At 38.8% G+C, this 26,177-nt stretch overlaps 1 protein-coding gene across 1 annotated transcript in view; it reads left to right on the plus strand.

Annotated features, from left to right (window-relative positions):
- Nucleotides 1-26,177, plus strand: part of nmbr (neuromedin B receptor) — a 75,499-nt gene that overhangs the window by 21,925 nt on the left and 27,397 nt on the right. Inside the window, exons 2-3 of the mRNA XM_042389611.1 lie at nucleotides 16,822-16,963; nucleotides 19,136-19,351. Coding sequence (XP_042245545.1) covers nucleotides 16,822-16,963; nucleotides 19,136-19,351 — 358 coding nt within the window. The remainder of the gene's footprint in view (nucleotides 1-16,821; nucleotides 16,964-19,135; nucleotides 19,352-26,177) is intronic.

The raw sequence follows: 26,177 nt of genomic DNA on the forward strand, positions 1-26,177 counted from the left end.
AAATAGTGTGATGTTAAAAACGCCTCTTCTGGAGGAGGTTGAGGTGGATGGTTGGGCGTATAAAAGTGTGATTTTTAGACCCTGCAATCCACAGTTTGTGGTGGTCTTTTCCTAACCTCGACCAAGTAGTGTTAACCAGACCTTAACCATAATTTCTTAAGACAATTTTGGAATTTTTTGCATTTAAAGAGAGCCCAATCTCCATGAATCCATGTTAAAAAAGCCTCTTTTAACTTTCATAAGATCTCTGCTTTTGCCAAATAGTAGGGGTGTGCCCGAATACAAAAACATTATCCAGCAAAGCACAGATAGTGGGTTTTATATGAATATTTGTTTCATACAAATATTTAAAAAATTATTTGTTGGGGATGTTCCCCAGAGATAAAGCTGAGCTACTGACACAAGCAAAGTGCTCCAAAGGGACTCTCCAAACCTGTTGTCCCCCTTCTCCTTTCCACAAAGTTAGGATATAGAAAATAGGCAATAAATGAAAAGTGCAAAGCAATAATTGCCTTTGAAGTTCTTCCTTACATGTTACATGGTGTGTTGTCTCCGTGTTATGGGTGTATAAATAGGTAGAGGTGTGTCTGCAATGAGGTGATGAGTAAAGTTTTAGCTCAGTAATCAGCACAGTCGTCTATGATTTGGGAGACTCCAGTTCAAGACCCGATGTGGGGACCTCCTTTATAAGGTGGTTTATTCATGAACACTTATTGTAAGACTTTAATTTTCTAAAATTAAAAGTGTCATAAAAACAAAAACAGGATTTTTAAGCCTCTTTCCACTTTTATTTGAATACAAATACAGATACAAATAATTTTGCTGCCTCAACAAATACAAATACAAATACTGGGATATCTACACATCCCTAGTACCTACCAATGCAAGTACTGATGTGAATTACCAATAATTTTGCTGCCTCAACAAATACAGATACAAATACAAATACTGGGATCTCTGTACATCCCTACCAAATAGTACCAGCTACTACAGTGTAATCTGCGTTTGAAAACTATGAGTCTCCTTTGTCAATAACTTAGATAACAGAATTATTACTTATTACCTACCCTATCAACAATCAAGGACTGGTGGTCTAGAGGGGAGTAACATCAAACCAGATGAAGAATATGAGTACTCAGTTTGTTCAGAATTTATATCTTTTATCATTGGTTACTGAAGCATAAGTTTAACTTTAGGGAGAGTCAAAAATAACAAACCAAACCAGCCCTAAGTAGAAACAAAACCACAATGCTAAACAGACTACCCCCAAAAGAAAAGGCTGCAATACTAAAACTACCTTCCTATCAACACAAAAAACAATGGAGAGAATGGAGAATGAAACAAAAATGGCAGCTCTCCCTAATAGAGCTTCTTGGCGAGGACTTGAAGGAAGAAATTAAGGATACATTAAGATAACAATACATCAAGATACCAATCTACAGTCTGGAGGTATTTAACAAGGACATTCTGGCTTCAAAGACACAACCTCTGTCCTCTGTATCTGCTGTGATTCACAAGCAAACCGACACTCATCTACACACCAAATAATTTCTGACCTCATCACCAATTTCAGCCTCAGTCGATGATGATTAAACTGAGCACATGAAAACAGTCTCCTCAGCACCTCTGAGACCGAACTGTAACAGCTGGCGTCCACATTTTCTGTGAAACGAAACGACAATTCAGCTGCACTCGTAAAGACATCATGGTAGTATTTTCAGTTGTGATTTGATGTTCCCGCTGAACATTTTCAGTGAAAGTTTTCTCCTGAGGAATGGCGACTAAATCATGCCTCAGAGAGTCTGTTATTGTGACTTTCTCTGCTCTGCTGGCACCACAGCGAGACGATGACGATGTCAGTGAGACGGTTCGTCAGTCTGACTTTTTAACACTTTGGTTCAGAACAAAATATCCACAAAGTCAAGTTAAGTCAATTTTATTTTTATAGCCCAGTATCACAAATCACAAATTTGCCTCAGGGGGCTTTACAGTCTATACAGCAATACAACAACCTCTGTCCTTAGACCCTTGATACGATTAAGGAAAAACTCCCTTAAAAACCTCTTTAACAGGGAAAAAAGGGAGAAATCACATCCACAATCTCAGTATACAAATCACACACAGTATACAGCAGTTCAATGAACAAGATAATGTGATAAAGAAGACGCCAAGCGGCTTCAAGGTGCCACCAGAACAGAATAGAACCTGAGCCAAACGACCTTAATCACCATGGAGACCTGGCAGGAGGACAGAATACACATGCACACGGGAGAGTCTCACCTCACGCCGTTCACATACACGAGAGAAGAAAAGGCATTATTCACAGAGGAGAGGGAGAAGGATAAAGACATCATTCAGAAAGAGAGACATGAGGTGAGGCTGAACTCCCGCAGGACGGGGAACCGGATCCAAAACCTCAGGAAATGGCAACGACAGCCAGGGAAGCAGAGCGCTTCCAGGATGGGTGCTGGTCCAGATCTTGGCAACTGTTGGCTACAGTGCTGTGAGATTTTGCTGTTGTTATTCATGGAGTAATCTGAATATTTTGTCTAGTGTCAACATTTTGGTCCATGGTGAGGTATTCTGAAAACTAATGTCTAAGTTCCCATTACATTTGTTGCGGATGTGCAAGACTGTTCTCCCAAGAGGTGAAACAACAGCATCAGCATTTGCCGAAGCAACTCTGTCTCCTAGACATTACATTTATACACAACAACTAAATTGCAACAACAAATGTGTTTTGCTAGAAATGTAATGTTGACTGAACTGCATTTTCTCTCAATGTAATGATGCTAATGTTGCAATGTTGTTAATTAATACACATACAGAGAGCAAATTAAATGTCATTTCCTGTCGTATCAACACTGACCATGAAGAATTTTATGAGCATGTTTATGCTCTTCTGAGGATGTGACTTTTCTCAAGTCAGATTTTATATGTTGTGATGTGAACCATTGATCTGATTGTGTTGTTTTTGTAATTTAATGTTTAGTTTGGACCTTGCGTTCATGGTTGTGTTAATGTTTATCTTGATATTTTGATGTGTGGGCGCCAAGAAGACTAGCAACTGCTGACAAAAGCTAATGAGGATCCAATTAGATAAACAAATAAATACAAATAAACAGATTGTCGACTTGTGCAGCTGACATCAAAAACATAGAAATTTCCAACATTTGTTTTCCTAGAAATATCTGCTTGTAGCAACTAAAGCAAGATTTAAAAAAAAACAATGTTAAGGCTTGGTTAGAAATTGAAAAACTGTTTTAGATTAACTTCGACAAAGTGCTTTTGATACCTCAACTGGTATCAAAATCTTGTACTTTGGACATTTTTTTGACATTTCCCTCAAAATGTTGTGTGTACACATTAATGATATATGAATGTTATTTGTAGCAGACCAAAACCTTGTAATAATAACTAATAAATAGTCCAGTAGTAAGTGAGACAGTGTGCAGGTGTTTTTATTTCTATTCAAGCTGTGCATCCTTTTTCTGACATACCCGTCACTCAGGTGTGCAGAAACTCTTTCAGTTTGAGGAGAGTTTGAGGGTTGTACAAGCATAAAGCATTAGTCAAACCTCAGTTGTTATGCAGCCAGATGTAGTTTTTATTAAAAGTGAATCATCAGAGAACGTAGCTGAAATGAATCCAGCCTGTAAGGATTTCGGCACACCTCTGATTCCTCTTCTAACACCACCTTAAGGCTGAAACTTTAATTTGTACACATGAAATATCAACATCTGACATGCAGATTGACCTGAAGTTCATTGAGTACACTAATGATACGTCCACAAGACAAACTTCACTTCACGGAGCAAATGCTTGGAAGAAGAATAGCTGGGGTGAGAAGAGAAATTACCGACTGTGTCACAGGTTTGTGAGAAACCTGTAATCAGTGATCCACCTGACTATTATTGCAAATTCGCTCTTTTGTTGCCTTTGAATGGTCTCTATTTAACGAGGGAACATGCGGCCACCATGCTGAGGTCGGTACTTACTGCCTACAGTAGAAGCAGCTGGCAAAATAAGATTATCCAGACACTGATATATGTATGTATTCATTCAGGATGAGTGCGAACAGATAATCCAAGAGTTCCCCTACTGCAGCTGAGAGTTTTTACTTTCTTTTAAAAGTGTCCAACAGTGCAGAGTGACAGGATAAAAACTGTCAATAATCATTTTGAATCACAGTGCTCGTGTCAATAATTGCAGGAAAACACAGTTTATTCTAAAGGAGAAATTATTTGACATGATGTTCCTTCTTTATTTGAAGAAAAATAAGCAAAACTAACTAATATCACCATCAATCAGCCTCTATTCTACGTAGTTTGAAGCCTTTCTACTGTATTTTAATTTATTGACCTCCTGGCCCAGCTGACCCTTTCCTGTCTGAGTTCTTACCTTCAGTTATAAAGTTGGACAAAGTTTTAATCGTTGGTGATTTTAAACTTTCACATATAAGGTTGCATCTGACTTTCTTGATATTACTGAGTCTTTTAACTTTATACTCACACATAAAGTGGGGCATGCTTAGTTTTTTCACACGGTCTAACTATTGATAATGTTCACTTGGAGGATTTCAGCGATCATAAGCGGGTTATTTCGGATGTTTGTGGTCATTTTTGGATCCGCCGCCCCATAAACACACGTCTCGTAGGCGCATCATTAACCAGAGCACAGCCGAAAACTTAATTTGACCCCGATGTGCTGTTAAGCCGTAATGATGTGGGGACCTTGGTTCAGTTATTTAATGAACAGTGCTCCTCTGTATTGGATATAGTGGCTCCTTTTTAAATTTAGACAATTCTCCTCTGTCAAATCCTCACCACGGATTAATGAGTCAATCCGCAATTTTAGGCAGAAACGCAGGAAGACAGAACGCTTATGGAAAGCTACCAAACTAGAGGTCCATCGGCTGCAGATTAAAGAGGTTTTAATCAGTTTGAATGAAATGATGAGGGATGGTAGGACGGCCTATTTTGCCAACTTTACGTCAATTAACGAAAGAAATTCAAAAGTTCTCTTTGGGACTATAAACACTATCGTCTCTCCGACTGCTCCACAAGTGTCTGTCTTCTCTAACACTTATGCAATAATCTTCTTAAATGTTGACAAAGTCGGTGATATCAGAGCAAATATTCCTCCATCATCACACCAAAATACAATCCAGAACTCATTTTCTCCTGTTTCCTTAGAGGACATCACTAAATTGTTGCAGAAAATTAAATCTTCGTCTGGCCTCCTTGACATTCTTGCTTCATCCTTGTTTTTAAATGTTTTTAATTAAATTGGCTCCTCTATTGTAGCCATGATCAATCTCTCCCCTTCAACTGGCTCCATCCCAAACCAGTTTAAACATCCTATTGTTCAGCCTTCGCTTGTTTTAATATCGCCTTTTTTTTCTCATTAATATAAAGTACTTTGTGATTTTGTATCTGTGGAAGCTGCTATACAAATAACCTTTACTTACTTACTTAAAAGGTTAAAATTAGCAGCATCTGTACCAACTACAACACTACTTACTCATTAATGCAGCAGAAATTATAATCCAATAACAGAATATCAAAGAGGCTGTTTTCATTACTGCCTACGTCACTTCCGTCAGAAGGTCAAAGGGCGCCGCACACAGTTATTACATCAGTCTGTCGCCAAACAAGCACAGGCTGAACAAGATGTTTCAAGAACTAAAATACATATACGGGCTGTTCCAACTGCTGAGATTGGCAGGACGAAGTCATTTGGCGTTGGCGCACAGTCACTAAAACAACCGCCATGTCCTGCATTGATGATGTATTTGCCTGTTACGTCCTTGTCGGGGACGCATTAGCGTTTACGCTACAAAGGATATGTAGTCAAATGCGTCCCAGACCACCTCAGCAAGTTGTTTGAGTGATCAGATCACAATACGTCATGCCCTTCTTCTCATTTCTCAGTTTGTACATCCTCGATTCCTTTCCTCGCCTCCTCTCCTCACGTCTTAGTCCCTCCCACCTGAGGAGGCGAGGAGGAGACACGAGGAGAGAGGAATCAAGGCAACAGGCGTTTAACAAAATGAGACGTCCTCGCTTCGGAGCCGTCATGTCAATTAAATATAACATGCGGCAGAGCTGCGTCATCTGTCCATGGTTTTGTTACAGCCTGTCGCTTTATTCTATGATCTCTGACAGATGAGCAGAACAGTGTTCATGACAATTTATATATTTACTTTACTAATTCAAATCACAATGTGGCGTAATATGACAAGAATGTAGAGATGTCATACATTGTTATATTTTATTTAACACACACACACACACACACACACATCCTTTATATGTTTTATTGTGTGAAGCACTACAAATGGTTTGTATATTCCAGCTGTGCGTCACGCCTCTTCTATACGTCACGAGTGCAGAAAAGATACACCTGTGTATCCTCACTCATAGCTCCTCTGGCAAGCCTCCTCTCTCCTCCAGATGCATTTTAGGAACTGAGACATCCTTAAACGTGATGCGCTGAGATAGATTTCCGGGTCACAGGCAGGAGGACGGATGAGAGAGGAGACGAGGAGGCAGGAAATAAAGAAATGAGAAGAGTCCTCAGTGGTCTCTGTCCACTTGTGATCCGATCACTCATGATACATTTTAAAACCAAGTGTAAACAGGGTCTAAGAGGTTAACACGTACAAGAGGACTTGAATTATGAGTCACATACCTTTTGGTACTTTGAGCACATTTTGCTAATACTGAGGTATTTTTACTTAACTGAGATTTTCAATAAAGGACTTTTACTTTTATGGAGTATTTTTATATTGCAGTATTGCTTGTAGTTGTAATATTACTTCTACATACATCTGAGTGACCCACTTCCTCCACTGTGGAACAACACAAAAAAGTTATTTATATATATATAATGTGATGTATTATTTGATTAGTAAATAAAGAGAGGGATAATTGAAGTATTATTCATGTTAATAAGAAGTAATTAATCATAATTAGTTGTTTCTTTCTGAACTGGCCTTGAGCTCTGTCTTTAATTTCTCTGAACAGACATCCTAGTTGGTTTTCTGCTAATAGAACGATGATGAAACAGGAAAGTAACTTAAACTGAAGGATCCTTAAATGTGTTTTTCTAAACTCTGATGAACTGGAAGTCACGTTGCATGAATATTCATAACGAGTATGTCATATTTTGGAGGGAGTTTGGCTGCTACAAGTGTTTAGTTTGTTTCTCATTGTTTAAACATTTTGTAAATGTTTTGCATTGGTCTAGTTTGTCAAAACTAAACAAGTGAAAGATCAAATAAACACATCAGATCGATGAACAGACTTCACTGTTTTTCTCTTTGCTGTGACAGTTGTTTTGTGTTCTTCTTCACTGATCGTTATTACCTCATTTACACCTGGCGTTAACACGTGATCTGTATCTGGATACGTTATCTGGACAAAGAAAAAACACGTCAATGCAGGTGTAAATTCACTCAGAACAGCCAGACCACATCTGGATGTGATCAGGCTCTCAACGTGATCTGATCTGTACAGCGTGACCACATTCATAAGGAACAATCGGCCCAGTAGGTTCCCTCTGTTGCCTGGAAGGAGGCTTTGCCTTAAAGACTAAAATCAGGGAACAATATCTCATTCATGTGCAATAAACACCACAGATTACATTAAAAAAAACATGATTGGCTGCAACTTTGCTCTGCAAGATGGACAGTAATACATATGTGTGTCTGTTTTTAGGCAGGTATATGATAAATATGTCTGCTCAGAGGTGCGTATACCTGCACACACACACCTCTACACGTCTGATGTTAATGCTACTGAGGTGCAAGGCCGGCGGAGCTGCTCTGTGGGTGTAAAGCAGAAAACCGTTGACCAGCTTCCTCTAGTGTGTGTGAGTGTGTGTGTATGTGTGACTGAATGAAAGGGCAGCAGGAGGCGTCACCTTTCCTTGAATAAATAAAGGTTAGAAAACAGGTTTGAATCCAGCGAGTGTGATTAATGGACAGTTTCATATGCGGAGGGTGACTCACACAGACGGAGACGCTCTTCAGTCTGTTTCTTTTTTTTTTCACAAACCTTGAAGATAAACAGTCGAGGCTCTGACAGTTGTGCTGATTTCACAGCTCCACTGAATCACATCATGACACAGCAGAGTTTGATTTATGAGTGCATGTATATAAACGCGCTATTATACGTTACTTTTTTATTACGCTATAACTTTTCTTCCTGTAAGTTTTATATCTGTTTGGAAATGTAAACGAGCCGCTCGCATCATTTTTAGTAGAGAAAATAAAATGCAGTGTTGGAATCAAAAAACTGGAATAAAGACGTAATTTTATGGTGTTTTTCAGTCCATTCGTGTTTTTTAACAGTAACAAATGAGATTAAAGGACTGATCTATCATCCATACAAACAGAACACTCTTAATACAGCACTGCTGACCAAAAAAAAGAAAATAATAATATCTCATAATTAGAAGATTTTGAGACCTGGAGCTTTTCTATTCTAACAAGTCAGAGGAACTGATGTTGTAGGAAAGTTTTAGCCAAATGCTAACAGCTGTGACAAAAGTATCTCTTCCTTAAGTTTTATCTGTAACACTATGGGCACACGAGTTATCAGGACAAATGAATTCATGCAATACCTCACGAACTGTACAAGAATAAACAGCATCTTATGGCAGCACATCACTTAATCATTAAAACACAAAACTCATTATTTCATGAAGTAAATGTATCTCATTAAAACAAACTTTTCTCGCTATAACATGATCAGTTGATAAGTTGGTAAGTTGTTATGCACAGAAACTTCCATGTGTCATTAAAACTAGAAAATGATCCACTCGGTGCCTAAAGAGACGACGTTCTAGGCGAGATTTTGGAATTGAGCCCCCGAGTTTTATTCATTTTAGCAGACTGGTTGTCAGGAGATAAAAACTAGAAACCGGCTGGTGTTGCTCACACAGACGACTGAAGGGTTTGTTCCAACCAATCTGTTTAAAACATATTGGTTCTTATGCAGCTATGAGTTGGGTTTAATACCAAAAATGCCACATGTGATGGACAGTAAAAGATTCAAGGCTTTGCTGAAAACATGTGGGGCTGATATGGTTTAAAAAGTGAAAATGATGGTTTATATGGTTTGAGAAACTTTTATTTCACACTTAGCCTGTTTCACACAACAGTACGCTGCCTTAGTATCTCATTCAGGCCTTAAAGGGTAGTTTCAAGTCCATCTTAAAACAAAAGTGAAGGTTTTTCTTCCTATAATCATTCCTCCTGCTCATAATGCCCATTAGAAGACATAATGCATTTACAATGTAAGTGATGGAGGACAAAATCCACCGTCCTTGTTTTGTGAAAAAAAAAAAGTATCTAAAAGTTTATCTGAAGCTGAAATAATGAGGCTGCAGTTTGATCTGTTGTCTCTTCCTCTTTAACTAAAGTGGAAGAGACAACAGATCGATACCTTCCCAAAACCACAAACACAGGAGGAGGAAATGTTTTTGCAGCAGCACGGTTTGATATTTACGCTCCATGTTCCAGCTTTTAGAGGCCTGCAAATAAAAGATCACAAGCAATAACTTAATTTATTTGCAAGGGCATGCACCCTCTCTCATATTCAGAACATTTGGACAGATTCAGACAGATGATACTGACCCTGGACCTGAAGTACAGCTTCTCAGTAACAAATACATCCTCAGGGACTGTTAGGCTGTAGAGCACTGCCAACTGTTTAGTGGCTGTGTAGAACATTTTTAGTTTTACTACTTTGGGCCTATTTGTTCCAATGAAGGGAAGTCTTAATGCTCCGGCGTTTAATATATTAAACTTTGTGTCAACAGGTTGTGTTTGTCCCTTTCTGTCCTGGTTTTCCTGGTTCGGTGTGCTCAGAGTCCTGACCTAAACCTCTTCTAACAGCTTTGGGATGAACTGGAACGTTGACTGTGAGCCAGGTTTTATCAGCCAACATCAATACTGGACCTCGCCAAGACCCAAAATATGTTCCACACAAGTACACACACACACTTCGAACAATGCAAGAAAGATTTTACACGTCAATTTTGTCTGTTCATTCATTCGCTCCTATTGTGTCAACTGAAAATATAAAAATGAAAATAAAGCTGACTCTTTTCGTTTGGGTTTACTTCCTCTCAAAACTCAACAAAAGTCACTTTGAGCTGTTGGATGAAGTTCTCGCTGAACTTTCTCTCCTCTTCACTCAGACAGGAATTCTCCGTCCTTCCTCCCTGAGCGATTCAAAAGTCGCATCTTCTGTTTTCTTTTTGTCTTTCTTCCGTACAGTAATTACAGCACCACACATTCCTCCACGTATGTCTTTGTGTTTGTTTACTACTGTATTTATGGAAAAGTTTATATTTAAAACTTTATCTGAAGCTAATGTGAAGCTTCAGTCGTCCAAATGAGTCAAATCAAGTAGATATCTTTCAATGTTACAGTCTTTTTAGTGCCAAAGTCCCTCTTTATGTTACCATACTTCCACCGCAGCTCAACAAGGAAACACAAAGAGGGAATATGATGCTAAAAAGACTGTAAATGTGTCAGATATCCACCTGATATGACTAACTCAGACTGCTGAAGCCTCATATAAGCTTCACATCAACTTTTAAATGTAATTTTGCACTAAATGATTGTGTGTCCTCCATCACTTCCATTGAAAGCACACTTGAAGGGGATCTTTTAACAGCCAGTAGGAACAGGAAGAATGATTACAGCGAGGAAAAACCTCTTTCACTGACTGTTGATTTAAGACACTTGAAAAATTGTCCTTTAATGCTCTTTTGGTTGAATTAGAGGAAATCCTTGCAGCCAGGTTTAAACATCTGGTGGAAAGCAGAAGAGGCTGTTCCAGCAGCAGATTAATGAATGTGGTGTTAAAATCACATGTTCAACCATCACATAGTGGTGTAATATCTGGGTGACCACATTTCCCAGGGAAATAAAATACATTTTCATGCTTTTTACATCATGAGATGGTGAACAGTGTTTCCACATCTTTCTCCTTTTGTTGCTCATACAGACTTTCCATTGTTGGCATTATTACTAAAGCTTGACTGATAAATCCGCCAGTATCAGTTCGTTGCAGATACCGTATATCTGTATTGTTGTATATGTCAGCTGATAAATGACTAGAAATTGCAGTACAGAAATGTCAAAGGTACATTTTCAAACAGTGTCACTGTTCTATAATTTCTTGGACTTAAAAAAAACTCATCAACAATGTTTATTTATGTCACAGGTTGTGTAAACACAGTATCAATATCAGTATCAGCCTCAAAAATCTATATTTAGACTATAATCATTACATTTACATTGATTGCATTGGTCATTTTTCAGTCTTTTGATGTTTTTTTTCCTCTTGATTTGTTAATTATTCAACTAGTTTTTAAAGCATTTCATGGTCTTGCAGCAGCCCACTTGTCTGACATGCTTGCAAAGTATAAACCATGATCCTCAGGTCCTCTGGCACAAGTCTCTTTTTTGTTCTAAAGTGCCGTTCAAAAGCAGTTAGTTGTTAGTTTTTATGCTGTGAGCTGTTTAAACAGTCTGATGAAGATCTAACAGCAGCTGAAAGTGTTGATGTCTTTAAAATTCAAACCTCTTGAGCCTCTTGTTTGATTCGGATGTTTTACTCCATCTGATCTTTTATATTTGTCATTGTCTTTTATCAAATTTACTGCTGTTTTTTTTCAATTTGCACCTCTTTTATTGGTTTTATTTTCCTTATTTTCATGTCTTGTGTGCATTAGTCTCTAATAATAATCTAATTATCAGCTGGTCAGTCATCTGTGAAGCACATTTGAATTGCACTGACCTGTAAGTTTCATTTGATTTGAACATTTGCTCCATTTTTAACACTTACTGCTTTAATATCACCTGCAACTCTGACTCACCTCGGACTTCGTCCGCCAAAATTTAAAGCCCCCGGGGACAAAACTGAAAACCTGCTCCCACATGACATTAATAATCAATAAACCACCACATCAATAAAACATAAAGTACAGCACATTGATGTAAGATTTATGGGTGAGAAGTGTATGACACAGTCTGAATGAATCATTCTCAATGAAACACCGGACCGATCCGACCTCACTGTGACCCTGTTTGTGTCTCTGAATAAAATACAGCAGGAAGAGAGAGGGGGAAAAACTGTGTTTTTTAAGAATATGCTTGAGTCTTGAGTTATTAAAATAGGATCCAACAGAACAGCAGTGTGCGATATTCTGGTGGAAATACAAACTCCGGTCATGAAAGCAGCTCTGGAAACAGTCAGAGAGGCATAAACACACTTTAACTTCCTGACAGTCGAGTACAAGCATCACAAGGCTGAGAAACACATTCTACAGTATTTTATGTTAACTTTGTCTTGCAATGTACTTTATATTACTGTGTAACTACTTTATATACAGTTAGTTTAGTCCGCTGGTGCCCAACCTCGGGGTCGGGCCCCTCCGAAGGGTCACCAGATAAATCCGAGGAGTTGTGAGATGAAAAATCAGAGAAGCAACAAGTAAATGTTAAAAAAAAAGTAAAATAAATGTAGTGACGAGGTATTTACCTGAACTAACTCCTGTTAATGCTTGTTTGTTGTTTTCCATGTGAACTTTATCTTTGAGCTCGACAACAATGTATAAATAATAAAAGGAAGATATGAATATAACAAACAGAAACTAATTACCTTTATTTTTTTTAATTATTTAATTTTTCTTATTATTTGAATTTCACTGATTATTTTATTAATTATATTTACTAATTATTTGTTTTTCAATTTATTATTGTTCTGTTATTATCTTCCAAATGTCTGGCATGTGAGGGAAAGCTTAATTTCAATGTTGGACAATAATCTATTTGCTTTTTTATATTTCTCTTGCTGGATGAAAACATATTTCTTTGTTGTTGGAAGCAATTTTAAAATTTAAATAAAGATATTGCTGGAAAAAAAAAATGTAGTGGAGTAAAAAGTACACTATTTGCCTCTGAATTGGCATAAATTGAAAATAGTACAAGAAAATACAGGTACAAGTACCTCAAAATTGTGCTTAAGTACAACACTTGAGTTGAGCTACGATTCACCACACATTCATCACGTAATCTGACAGCCTCAAAATGACATCGTAAAGCAATGTGACATGTGATAAACTCACATGACTGTTGCTGTCGAAGACACACAGTCACTGTGTGAAAATCCTGAATATAAACAATAAAGCAAAAAAAAAAAAAAGCCTGAGTTAACCATTTCATAACTTTTTCCTTATTTGGATGTTTCAGGCTAAATTCATAAATGCATCTTCTTCTCTCCCTTTCGGCCCCCCATCTAGACTGAAACAGCATTTTTCTCCCCCAAAAACATAAATTTTCCAAAACATCCTCCAGAATTTGTAACTGTTAAAACGCCGACTTGCTGTCGTAGTGTGAACGAGAAAAACGGAGCTTTGTAGAAATGCTGTCATATTGCTGAAAAAATAGATGGTGGTCGTCTGCACATGCCCAGTAGGAGGAGAATTACCTGTTTTGGTGTTGTAATGTGGACGAAGGTATTTGCAGAAACAAACTAAAACTCCTTGTCGTTTTTGTTCAAAAACAGCGTTTTAGACTTAAGCTGGCTTAAATGCAGCTTCAGCTCCGTTAAATCAACAGATGGCTGTCAGTCAGCGCTATAAACGAGTCCTGTTCTGTGTCTCTGTCCTGCTGAATCACAGATTTTCTGCCTAATGAGGAGTTTAAAATGCAGCTCCATGATTACACATAAAGAATAATTATGAATATAGTGTTTCCTCTCCTTGTCCTCTGGTCTGCAGCCGTCCAATGGCTGATGGAGTTTCTCATTAACTAACATCTGGAGCCGCTAACGCTGTCAAAAGAGAAATTATATAATTATTCAATGATTTATGTTTGGACCAGAAAATCTGAAGAGGGATGATGGGTTCATTTCATAATGGTTTTTATGATTTTATTAATGTGGATATTTACAGTGGCAGCTTTTTGAGGTCTAATTTAATCTGTTTATTCGTAGATCCATGTTGAAGTTCAGCCAAAATGTCTTTTTATTATTCTGTGTGAGCTGCTGAATAATAAAAGTGTGGAGCTGTTGTGAGAGGAGGTTTGTTGAAGCCTGCAGTCACTCAGCGACGTGAAGAAAACTGAAGGAGCTGCTTGTCTGTGTTATTAATACTAACGTACTATTCATACTAATTACGACGTCAAATTGAGTATGTAGTGCGTTCCAAATGCATAGTATGATCTTGTGTATGTGAGAAATGCCTGGATGTATACTAGCTTAGCAAGAATTTATGAGTATGCAGCGTGAGCTTACTGGAAGTGCTCAACTGCCCAAAAATACGTTGCATATCTTCAGACTGTGCAATGGCGGACTGCGATATCGTCATGTGACTGCATTGCTTGAGTATACTTCAGTGTGAACAGTTGGCTGGTAATGGCATTCCTAATAGTTCATGTAGTAGGTAGTATGCAGTTTGTATGTGATTTGGAACACAGCCCTTGTATTTCTCCTCATAGCTTTAGAAGGTAAAAGGTCAAAGAGAGTGGATGATCAGGATTTATTGTTGCTGCTGTGCACCACAGCAGTGCACCATGGGAACTGACCTGCACTGCAGGAGCAGCACTGCTGCAAGGCATCACACCTGTGTGTGTGTGTTTGTGTGTGTGTCACCCACATGCCCATAGGCTATGAGAACGGGAATGGACACGCCAACAAATGCCAGCAAATTAACATTTATTATAATAAAGAGAATGAACCGGGATGTGAGGTGTGGTGGTCAGTAGCCTGACTGAATACTGAGGTTTTTATAGCCTATGGGAGCACTGGGCCCAGGTGCTCCAGATCAGGTTAGCCACCACAATCAAGCTTCTCAGGCACCTAAAAGACATCACAGGTTAATACACACACACCAGGGTAGTATCACACTCACAGGCAGACTGGGCAGAGGCCATCACCCCCACCCATAAAGACAAGGGTCCCAGTGGGATCACAGCACACTACCGACCCTGATAAACCCCAAATTCACTTGATTACTAAAGAAACACACACAAAACCAACGTACACATGCTGTTCAGGATGTTGGTTTGTGTCTCATGAAGACGTCTAACAGCAGTCAGATGTCATGTGGAAACACTGAACTCTTTTTCAGTAGAAAGAATTAATTTTGTTCTCATATATGCTGATGATAACGTTTTATTCATCAACAAACTAAAACGATTGGGGATATACTGCTCAAGGATGCTGTGCTGTACATTTTACATGCTTTATTTTCTATATATCATAGTTAAATCCCTTCTTACTACACTACTCCATTGGTTTATTGTTCATTTTGTGCATTCACTTGTCTTTATAAAGCATTTTTCTGCATGCACTGCAATCTAAAACAATATTAAAGAGTACATACACCTAAAACCTATTTATTACTTGTCTTGTAAAGAATTAAACATTTCTTGTCATTTTGTCAACAGTTAGTCACATGCAGGATGTGCTGGTAGATGAATTTACTTCAAAAAATTAGGCTCAATGTGTCATCTAAAGGAAGATGAGAGTACAGGCTGTTGATGTTGAAATATTTGTGTGTGTGTTGTCATCAGAGAAAAAAACAAGTGCTCTGTATTAAATCAGTGTAGTGAGGGAGTTCCCAGTCACTTTGTAAAGTCATGATTCACTCTTATTTTCAAATGTCACACTGAGAGGGATCAGATTTGAGAGCAGGAGAGTCAGAAGTGATTTACTGTAGTTTCAGTAGGTGGTGTTTTCCATTTATTATTTGTTAGTTTTGAGGTTTTCGGCTTTTGTAAAGTTAATTGTGATTTAGAGTGAAACGTGGATTGGATGGATTATCGTGCGATTTGGTGATGATGGCTTGATATTTATGTTTTTTGTGAGCTTAGGTCAAAATTAAGGGACAGGTTCACAGTTTTTGAAGTCTTTCTTAAAATAATCGTCAAGTTTTTCTCTGTTTAATCATTCATCCTGTTCATGTTGGCTATTAAATGATCCCTTCATGAGGCACTTATGACAAAATCCACAGTCTTCATTTGTGCAAAAATGCATTTAGAAGTTGATGTGAAGCTTATATGAGGCTTCAGCAGTCTGAGTTAGTCATATCAAGTGGATATCTATTTGGATGTGGATATATATTTTTTAGCATCAAATTCCCTGTTTGTGTTTCCTCGGACAGTGTTTCCCTGTTGAGCTGCGGTGGAAGTATAGTAACAAAAAGAGGGACTTTTCCTTCATACTATCTTCAGATAAACTTTTAAATACATGTTAAATACAGTTTTAAATACACTGACTGTTGTTTTAGGACAGACATTAAAAATTGTGAACACCGTCCTTTAAAACTTGTCCAATATTTTACAGTTTGCTCAAAAACTTCAGTGTTTATGCACCTAAAGATGGGAACATCCACTGCTCCATCACTCTGTAAAGCACTTTGTAATGCTTTTGTATGATATTGTGTTATACAAATAAACTTGAACCTGAACTTTTCTTTACATTGTCCATCACAGCCTCACAGAGCTGCTGGCACACCTGTAGACTCTTCTGCAAATAACCACCACAGGATCATATGAATATACTGAAACTTTATCGATGACAGATCTCAGTTCTCATGTTAATTATTCACCGTAATTTAAAGCAGAACACTGTAGGAGTCAAACTATCAAATGTTGCAGCACAGTGTTACATCATCACACTGTTCGGTGGTTGTTTCCAGATTACACAATGAGTTGAGATCATTTACTGTGACGTTTACCTGTTGCTCTGTTTGGCTTTTAGATGCTTTATTGACACTTCTGTCTGTCTCTGTCAGGTACAAGGCCATAGTGAACCCCATGGACATCCAGACATCCAGCGCTGTCTTCTGGACGTGTCTCAAGGCCGTTTCTATCTGGCTGCTGTCTGTCCTGCTGGCTGTTCCTGAGGCCATTTTCTCACAAGTCGTCTCCATGCAGGTAAAACGCCAAAAATACAACAAATATTACTGTATAATGATAATATAGTTAAGATTTCCAGGCAAATCTTCCCCTTTTAACCATCTATAACCTGAAGTTGGACAAATTTGTTCGTTATTCGTCCAAAGCTGTGTTCAACTTGTGTGATAACAGGATAAATATTCTTTGGACGGAGGGTCCGGTGTCTAGTCTGCCGGAAAATAGAGGACGTCAGTTGAGTAGGTGGTCCTCCAATGTGGCCCAGGACGCATTTGCGTTTACACTACTAAAAGAATGTGGCCACATGCGACCCAGACCACCTCCGAATGTGGTCTGAGTGATCGGATCTCAATCTGTCCTCAATGCGTCTGTGGGTGCGTTTACACCTGTACTTAGAGCTGTCCACTTGTGATCGGATCACTCCAGATGGATGTTAATACCAGGTGTAAACAGGGTCTTTGATTTCAACTACAGATTGTTTCAACTATAGATGTTGTTACTCTGGAGACTCAATATGGAAAGTCAATGTTTCAAGTTGGTTTTGTTTTAATTTCTTGACATTTTAACATATTCATAAAAACATAGCGGACTTTGTTAGAGACAGAACACTATTACCTGCATCTCTGCACTCTCTCCTACCAAACAAAGGCTGAAAATAATAATTATTTAAAAGGAAACAGGAACAAAAAAAACTAGATAATTGAAACGTCCTCTGTTGTTGTCCAAAAACTATTAAAAACACATCAATGAGTCACACCGCTGCACTGGGTGACATGTTCCTGTGACCCTGCAGACGGCGGCGAGTGAAGCTCTGTACGCAGAACCACGTTCACACACATGAGCAGCGGCGAATAATCTCAACGCTATTGTTGCTTTTTATCATTGTTTCTAAACAAACTAACGCGACCAAACTCTTCACGATGAAGGAAGGTGTCACCCAGTGCAGCGGTGTGACTCGTTAATGTGTTTTTAATAGTTTTGCACAACAACAGAGGTCTACAGCACAGAGGAATGAGATATAACAGGCTTTAGATACACACACAGTACTTGTTAGTAGATCAGTTCATTGTTGGTTTGACTCCAAACATGAGTTTTGTTGACAAGAAGAAAAATATAGAAAATTGCCTTTAAGAAAACACATAAGAAAAAAACAAGCAGATGAGGAAAACAACATCAATTTGACAACATGTGCACAGCAGGCAAAAAGGGGAAAACACAAATAAAAACATAAAAATCACATTTTATTACATTGCTTAACGATTATTTTTTAATTACTAATTATGTTTACATGGAGTGCCAGCACTCAAATGAATCAGTCACACCTCACAGAGCTTTCAAAGTATGAACTTAAAGGATGAAATCAATGATTCGCTCCATTGTGACTCAACAATCCACCAAACGGTATCTAGATATGAGCGTAATCGGATGCTAACAGCTTTTTGCCGGCAGATGTTTTGACCTCCTGTACATTCAGACTGAATGTTTGCTGTTCATCACTTCCTGCTGAAAGCTCATCACCGACAGAGAGGATGAAACTGCAGCGAGCGTCTCAGCGGGGTTTCCCACCAGACGAACAAACATCACCCCCGACGGCTATTAACTCTTTTATCATCAGATTTATGAATGACAAGTGCCTCCGTTTTACTCGTCAATCTGCTTTACGAGCTTTACTGATGTGTTGTAATGTCTGTCCTCTATCTCTCCTCTCCTCTTTCACTTTTCTCTCCTTTTTTCTTCTCGTATAATCTGTTTTTTTGTTTCCTAATTGTCCTCTCCTTTTATTTTTGTGCATTGTTTCTCCTCCTCATCCCTTCCCACTTGATTCCTTTCTTATTTTGTTTGTTCACTCCTCCTCCTCCTTTCCCATCATTCATCTTTTATTATCTTCTTCTCCCCTTCTTTCCTCCATCCTCTCATTCACTGTATGTCTTCATTTTTTGCATTTTCTCTTCAATTTCTTCCTTCCTCCTCTTTGTTGTCGCTCCTCTCTATCTCCTCTCTCCTCTTCTTTCTCCCTTTCTCACCCCTTTTTCCATTGCCATCATCTTCTTCTTTCCTCTTATCTACCCCATTTATCCTCTCCCACATCCTTCTTTTCATCATCTCCTCTCCTTTCCCTCCCTCTTCTATTCTCTACACCTGTCCTCTTCTCCTCTCCTCCTCCTCTTCCTCTTCCTCTCCTCTGCTCCTCAGGGTCACAGGGACGACACTAACGTGACCTTCGTGAACTGCGTGCCGTACCCGTTGTCTAATCAGATGCATCCTAAGATCCACTCGGTGATGATCTTCTTGGTTTACTTCCTGATCCCTCTGGCCATCATCTCGGTGTATTACTACCACATCGCCCGCACGCTCATCAAGAGTGCCCACGACATGCCGGGAGAAGTCAGCGAACACACCAAGAGACAGGTGACCGCTGGATGGATGAATGAATGAATGAATTTTTTGCATGCGTCACACAAGATTCTGCATGTTTTCAACCAAACAACAGTTAATTTAACTGATTTCGCTTCTTTTCACTGAAGAATACAGATATTTTAATAGTAACAGATTGCTACAAACTGATCCTCACATAAATTTTATGTATACATGCAACCAAAAGTGGTTGGTTCCTGATGCAAAACAACTGTTAACTGCAGTTAATGAAATGAAAAATGGAGAGAAATGCACTTCAGCTGCTGTTCAACTACAGAGTTTGTGCTTCTGATAGTGTTTTATTCTGCATTTGTCTTCCCTGAACTATAAAACATTTCAAGCTGTTTCAACTTAGAAACAGAAAAAGTTTCCCTGCTGCCATAAAAATGCGAGTTTATTGAACCTCAGCTGAATAATCAGTTTAAAGTCATCTGATGAGTTGTGAAAATGTAAATTAACTGACTTTAGTTAACTCAACTAGAGATAATAAGTTCAATAAACTTTAAGTTGAATCAGCTGTCCACACTGAGAAGCTGAGAATTTTTACTCAATCAGCAACAAAGTTTTATTGAAAATAAATAAAATGTTAATTGAAGCAAACCAGCAGCTGAAGTTGTGTTTACAGAGGACATGTTTCAGCCTTGTTTATCAGTCGTTCATCTCATCTGACTGAACGGATACAGTGATGTGTAACAGTTTTCGAAAGCACAAACAATTGATGTCGTCCTGCTGATTACTGCCGATAGGGGCAGCAGATTAGAAAATGCTCCTATGTGTCGCTCTGGAGTCACATGGTCAAATCATAGCTGGTCGTTTAAATTGGAGGACTTGTTGGATTTGGAAGGTGCGCATGTTGGCTCCACTTCAACCAGCGATTGACCATAACACCCGTTTCTCCGTAGGTTTGCAGAGAATATCTTCAGAGAGGCATCATTCCAGTTTTCATTTTATGTGTGTAACTACAGCGATTGTGTGTCAAACTCTGAGTGCTGCCAAAACACAGGTGACCTACACTCAACATTGTACCTGAACGCGTCCTGTTTAGACACTGGTGGAAGCTGCGGCTCTGCTGATATGCTGCCACTGTAAACTTTGTGTAATAAAGGAGAAACTCAGAGCAGCACTGACTCTGCTGCTGTACTGACAGAATTCATCCTGTGGAAGTTTACGTTATACTGAAATCACCATGTGAAGTAAGAACGACAACGGTAATCCCCAGAGATACAGTAGTGATTCCCAGCTGTGCCCCTCCATCATTGATCATGTACACCTGATCTGACCTGCTGCTGTCCGGTCTTTAATAATTCAGCTCCCCCACTCCCTCTGACCTCTTCTCCATCTGTGAAGATCAAGCTGGTGTTAAGTCATTACTCACTCCGGCTGACACAGTCCTCCACTAAACCTCCCTCATGGCTGAAATATTTACCGAGGCCTCTGAGGCCGTGGGAGTGGGAGGTGTGGGTGCAAAAAGCTTCGATCGGCATTAGACGAAACTTCAAGGCTGTTTATCTTTTGCAAAAGTAAGAGATCAGAGTGCACTTTACTGATTTTGTTATTATTTGTATAATTTCTTTTTTCCTTCCCTTGATTTAAGTTTAAGTTTATGAGTTCCATCAGATGTGTGTAAGACAGATGACTGAAAAATGCAGCTGAAACACTTTCGGTGTAGACAAGCTGTTACAAAATACAGTTTTTATTGACTAATTATTTTCAGGTGTTTCCAATTGACTGTTTTTTTAAATACTGCTAACATATAATCAATGAAACTTGGCACTACCTCCATATTGCTCTTCACATTTTCAGACATAATTTTTTTTTTTCTTAAGGACTTGAGGACTTAAGATTTGACCTGGATTTTTTGTGAGACTTGACACCTTGAAGATTTGACTTTACTTGAGACTTGAACACAAAAACATTAAAGTCTCAAGTTTTTATCTGGTAAAATCCCAGAATAACAAAAGAAATCCATTCTCAGGTCTGTGCGAAGACTTAATTTGTTTCAAATGACTTGAAACTTCCCAGTTATTTTAAATTGGTTCAGACTTCAACCTGCCTAAAAGATTTTACTTGAAATTAGGGAAAGACTTGACTTTCCCTAAAGCACTTCACACTTGACTCAAACCAGAGATTTGATTTGGACTTTTGGACGTTTCAATGAAGTACAACTTGACTTTGATTTGTCTTTGCAGTTTGTCTGTGGTTGATTGACAGCAGCTGGAGGGTGTGTCATTGTCTGTGTTTGATTGACAGCAGCTGGAGGGGCGTGTCAGTGTCTGTGGTTGATTGACAGCATCTGGAAGGGCGTGTCAGTGTCTGTGTTTGATTGACAGTAGCTGGAGGGGTGTGTCAGTGTCTGTGGTTGATTGACAGCATCTGGAAGGGCGTATCAGTGTCTGTGTTTGATTGACAGTAGCAGGAGGGGCGTGTCAGTGTCTGTGTTTGATTGACAGTAGCTGGAGGGGCGTGTCAGTGTCTGTGTTTGATTGACAGCAGCTGGAAGGGCGTGTCAGTGTCTGTGGTTGATTGACAGTAGCTGGAGGGGCGTGTCAGTGTCTGTGGTTGATTGACAGCATCTGGAAGGGCGTATCAGTGTCTGTGTTTGATTGACAGTAGCTGGAAGGGCGTGTCAGTGTCTGTGTTTGATTGACAGCAGCTGGAAGGGCGTGTCAGTGTCTGTGGTTGATTGACAGCAGCTGGAGGGGCGTGTCAGTGTCTGTGGTTGATTGACAGCATCTGGAAGGGCGTGTCAGTGTCTGTGTTTGATTGACAGCATCTAGAAGGGCGTGTCAGTGTCTGTGTTTGATTGACAGTAGCTGGAGGGGCGTCTCAGTGTCTGTGTTTGATTGACAGCAGCTGGAAGGGCGTGTCAGTGTCTGTGTTTGATTGACAGCAGCTGGAAGGGCGTGTCAGTGTCTGTGGTTGATTGACAGCAGCTGGAGGGGCGTGTCAGTGTCTGTGGTTGATTGACAGCATCTGGAAGGGCGTGTCAGTGTCTGTGTTTGATTGACAGCATCTGGAAGGGCGTGTCAGTGTCTGTGTTTGATTGACAGCAGCTGGAAGGGCGTGTCAGTGTCTGTGGTTGATTGACAGCAGCTGGAGGGGTGTGTCAGTGTCTGTGTTTGATTGACAGCAGCTGGCAGGCTACGGAGACAAAGTAAACAAACTGCTGTAATTACAAGTCACGGACAGACAGTGTGACGTTAAGGGATTTTGAAGAGCAATGGTTTGATTTGATATATGGAAATAAGGATTCCAGCTACATAAGTAGATGATTGAAATTGAAAATTGAAATAATGTAAAACTTGGATGAGCCATCAGGAAATCAAAACACTTAAAACATAAATTTCTCCCTTTTGGTTTATGATTTCTTTCTCAAAGAAGAACACATGTTGCTGTAGTAGACAAAAAAAGTAATTTCATTTCAGTTGGACTTTAAAGTTATAATCCTTAAGATCTGTGACACAAACACACAGGTGGTAACATCAAGTGTGAGTTAACACTGCAGCTGCTCTCTTTGTCAGAAATATAACAGAAGAGCAGCTGGTGTTTCTGTCTACAGAGCAGCAACACATTGTTTTGATAAAGAAGTCGGTCAATAATAATTACAACATGGATCTGATTTCATGCTGCACATGTTGCAAGTAGTTTTCCACACAACAACAGGACACAATAAGAGGTGTGCAGCTCACCATCTAACAGCTCACTGTGGCTGCCCCTGACTGCTCATTATTTCCTGCAATATTTGAATAAAAATGAGGAACCTCCGCACATAGTCTAGCATACCTCTGAAATATTGATTAGTTTGCAACTTTTCTGTTCAGGTATATATTATATATTCCAGCAGCGAGTGTATAGATAGTATGCAGGAGGTTCCTCATTTTTATTCAAGTTGTGCTTTCCTCTGAAATATATTCAGGTGTACAGACACTTTTTAAATTTCTTTGAGGATCCCTGCAATATTTTAAACTGATCCGCTGTGAAAAAATGACAGAAATCTCATCTTATTTATCATCTTATTTTGTAGCAGCATTAGGAAATGTGTTAGCATAACAGTAACTTAAAACAGCTCAACAGAATGGCAGACTTCGCCATTAGCATTATAGCATTATAGAGTGATAATTACAGAATATTAAATACACTGAATGCCCCACAGAACAGGATTTGATTTCAGACTGCTAATAGATGTAATAGGTTGTTGTATTATGTTGTTTTGTTTTATCAGTCTTTGTTTTCTTTTTCATATTCTCTGTGGAGCCCATTAACTGGAGACTTCCCCCTAAAAACACATAAATACTGATGTGGAAGACATCTCAGTGACATAAAAAAGAAGAGCACTGCTGCAGCCCCGTGAGACTCTGCAGGTCTGAGGAACACTTTGCAGTGATGTTGACCTCGACACACTCAGGGTTAATGGAGAGTCGCTGACTAACAAACAGTGAATCAACTCCAGGCGCTGAGAACTGAGAGAGAAGGAGGATCATATGAGGCGCTCACTGAAACGTGAAAAACACAGCCTGATGGTTTTCAAGCTCTCTAGCTTTAGATAAAACCCTCATATGTGTTTGGTTCCTCAGTGTAGATTTACACAAGCAGTCAATAGCAGACTCTAAGGATCAGACGTCTTAGAGAAATTACCCAAAATATTCCTGTGAGTCTGTGACGATCATTTAGAACAAAGTTTCCCAATGAGAGGTATAAAAGTACAGTACAGGGCTAAAATAGTTAAGTCTTTGACCTTTCCTCATACTTGTGCTGCTGGATGTTGATTGATTTATTGATCCATGCATCAAAGCTTCAATATGTGGTTAACAGTATGCAGACCCCCCGGTCTACACACTTTTGGTCTGGGTATTTTAGTTGCAATGAAGGGAAATCTTAATGCTCCAGCATACAAACATATTTTACATTAATCTTCTTTCAACAGCTCATGTTTGTCTGTTTCCACTTTTGATATGACAATACTCCTGTACACAAAGACACCTCCATAAAAATATCAATTTATGAATCCTTAAATTCCTAAAAAAAAATTTCATGGAAATTTCGTGAAAGAGCCATGTAATTTTGCAAAAATAATGATCGTTCAACAGGTGCAATTCCAATTAATTGATTCCAATTAACTGCTAAAAGAGGCATCCATCAGTTTAACACTGTATACTCCGATAACACTGTAAGACTCACGATGGATAGTTAAAAAAAAAAACCGATGTAACAAAACCAGAGATATCGTCATTTTATCGCACATATCTTTCTTGTTAAAACCTGGTGCCTACGTTACCCACAATACAACTCAATCAACATCAGTTAAGAAGAGAGCCAGCTGTCAATCACAGCTGTCCATCAACGCCCACACAGCAGACATCAAAGCTACTATAAGTCTTCAGATCTTATCAACAGAACAATAACTTCCAAAATGACCACCAGCACACTTATTAGAGGGCCCGAATTTAAAGATTGACACCATAATGACTCGTTGAAAAAATGTATTTACTTAGTATTTCATGACAGAAGTTGATGCCTTTTGAATGGGAGTCTATTGGAGCATCTAACGACCATCAGTGGCACTTTAAGGTACTTCAGCCTCACGCTTTTTAACTCAACACAATTATTCACAAGCAAATATGACAGCAACTATTATCTGTATTTTCTCCATAATTCACAGATTACACAGTAGGTTGCAGTTTCCAGTTTACAATAAATTATTAGGAAATTGTTGGGAAATATCAGACCCATAAAACCAGATAACTGGAAGTTGCTACAGAAGCAGATTAATGCCCATTAATTTGGAAAAGAAGCCATTAAAACAGACATTCTCATGTTCCTTGAGGTCAGACCTGCCTGAGAAAATACCGTAACATTCAATTTCCATCGTCTCCCTCCCTCAGTGTCTCGGCCCTGCGTATCACTTCATGCATGTGGTCTAATTCAACTCATTACAGTCGAGTCCATCCCTGCCTTACTTGCGGGGGAGCGATGATATCAGCACCTTCTTAAATGGGAAAAGCCTCTTCACACGTCCGCTCGTATCTTCACATCTAGAAGGTTGGACGCCAATTGCTGCATTAACTGCAAACGCCCACATCAATACTGAACACGGCTGTATCTTATCTGAGAGCAGAGCTAATTCATTATGTTCCCTGAGATAAGAAATACATTAGCGGGTACACACACACCCACTCACACATACACACACACACACACACACACACACACACACACACACAGACATATACACACCAGAGCTGGAAAGCTAAACTCCAGACCACATTATTGATCAGAAAATGCTAATATGGGTTGTTTTGGAAGCTGATGACAAAAGTGATTTAGTTAGGAGGACTTATTGAAGAAAGGACACTAAAAAAAAAAGAAAACATTTAAAGCAAAACACAAGGAAGATAGAAATTTTATTAAAAGAGTGGAATAGTAAAATTAAATCACAGATGCCTTCTTACAAAATTTTAGAACCGTTAAATGGACAAACACTATAAATTCGTCAGTTTGCAGTTACACAGTAGATGCTTTATTAATCTTACTGGTAAACTAACATATGTATATATTTTCTCCCTTTTTATTAGTGCAACATGACATAACATCAGTGAACAAGATGGCGTCACAAACAACAGAGCAGTGTCTGGTATTGTCTGGGTAAACAATTAGTATATAAAGTATATGAAGTATATGTGAGCATATATGCACATGTAGGTGGGAGTAGTTGGGTAAAAAGTAAATAAATAAAAATAAGTAAAAAAGAATATAACAATACTTTGGTGTTGATATACAAAGACACACAAATATATATAATAAAATCATAAAATGTCATTTG

The sequence above is a fragment of the Thunnus maccoyii genome, chromosome 17 (assembly GCF_910596095.1).
Source record: "Thunnus maccoyii chromosome 17, fThuMac1.1, whole genome shotgun sequence".
Classification (NCBI taxonomy): domain Eukaryota; kingdom Metazoa; phylum Chordata; class Actinopteri; order Scombriformes; family Scombridae; genus Thunnus; species Thunnus maccoyii.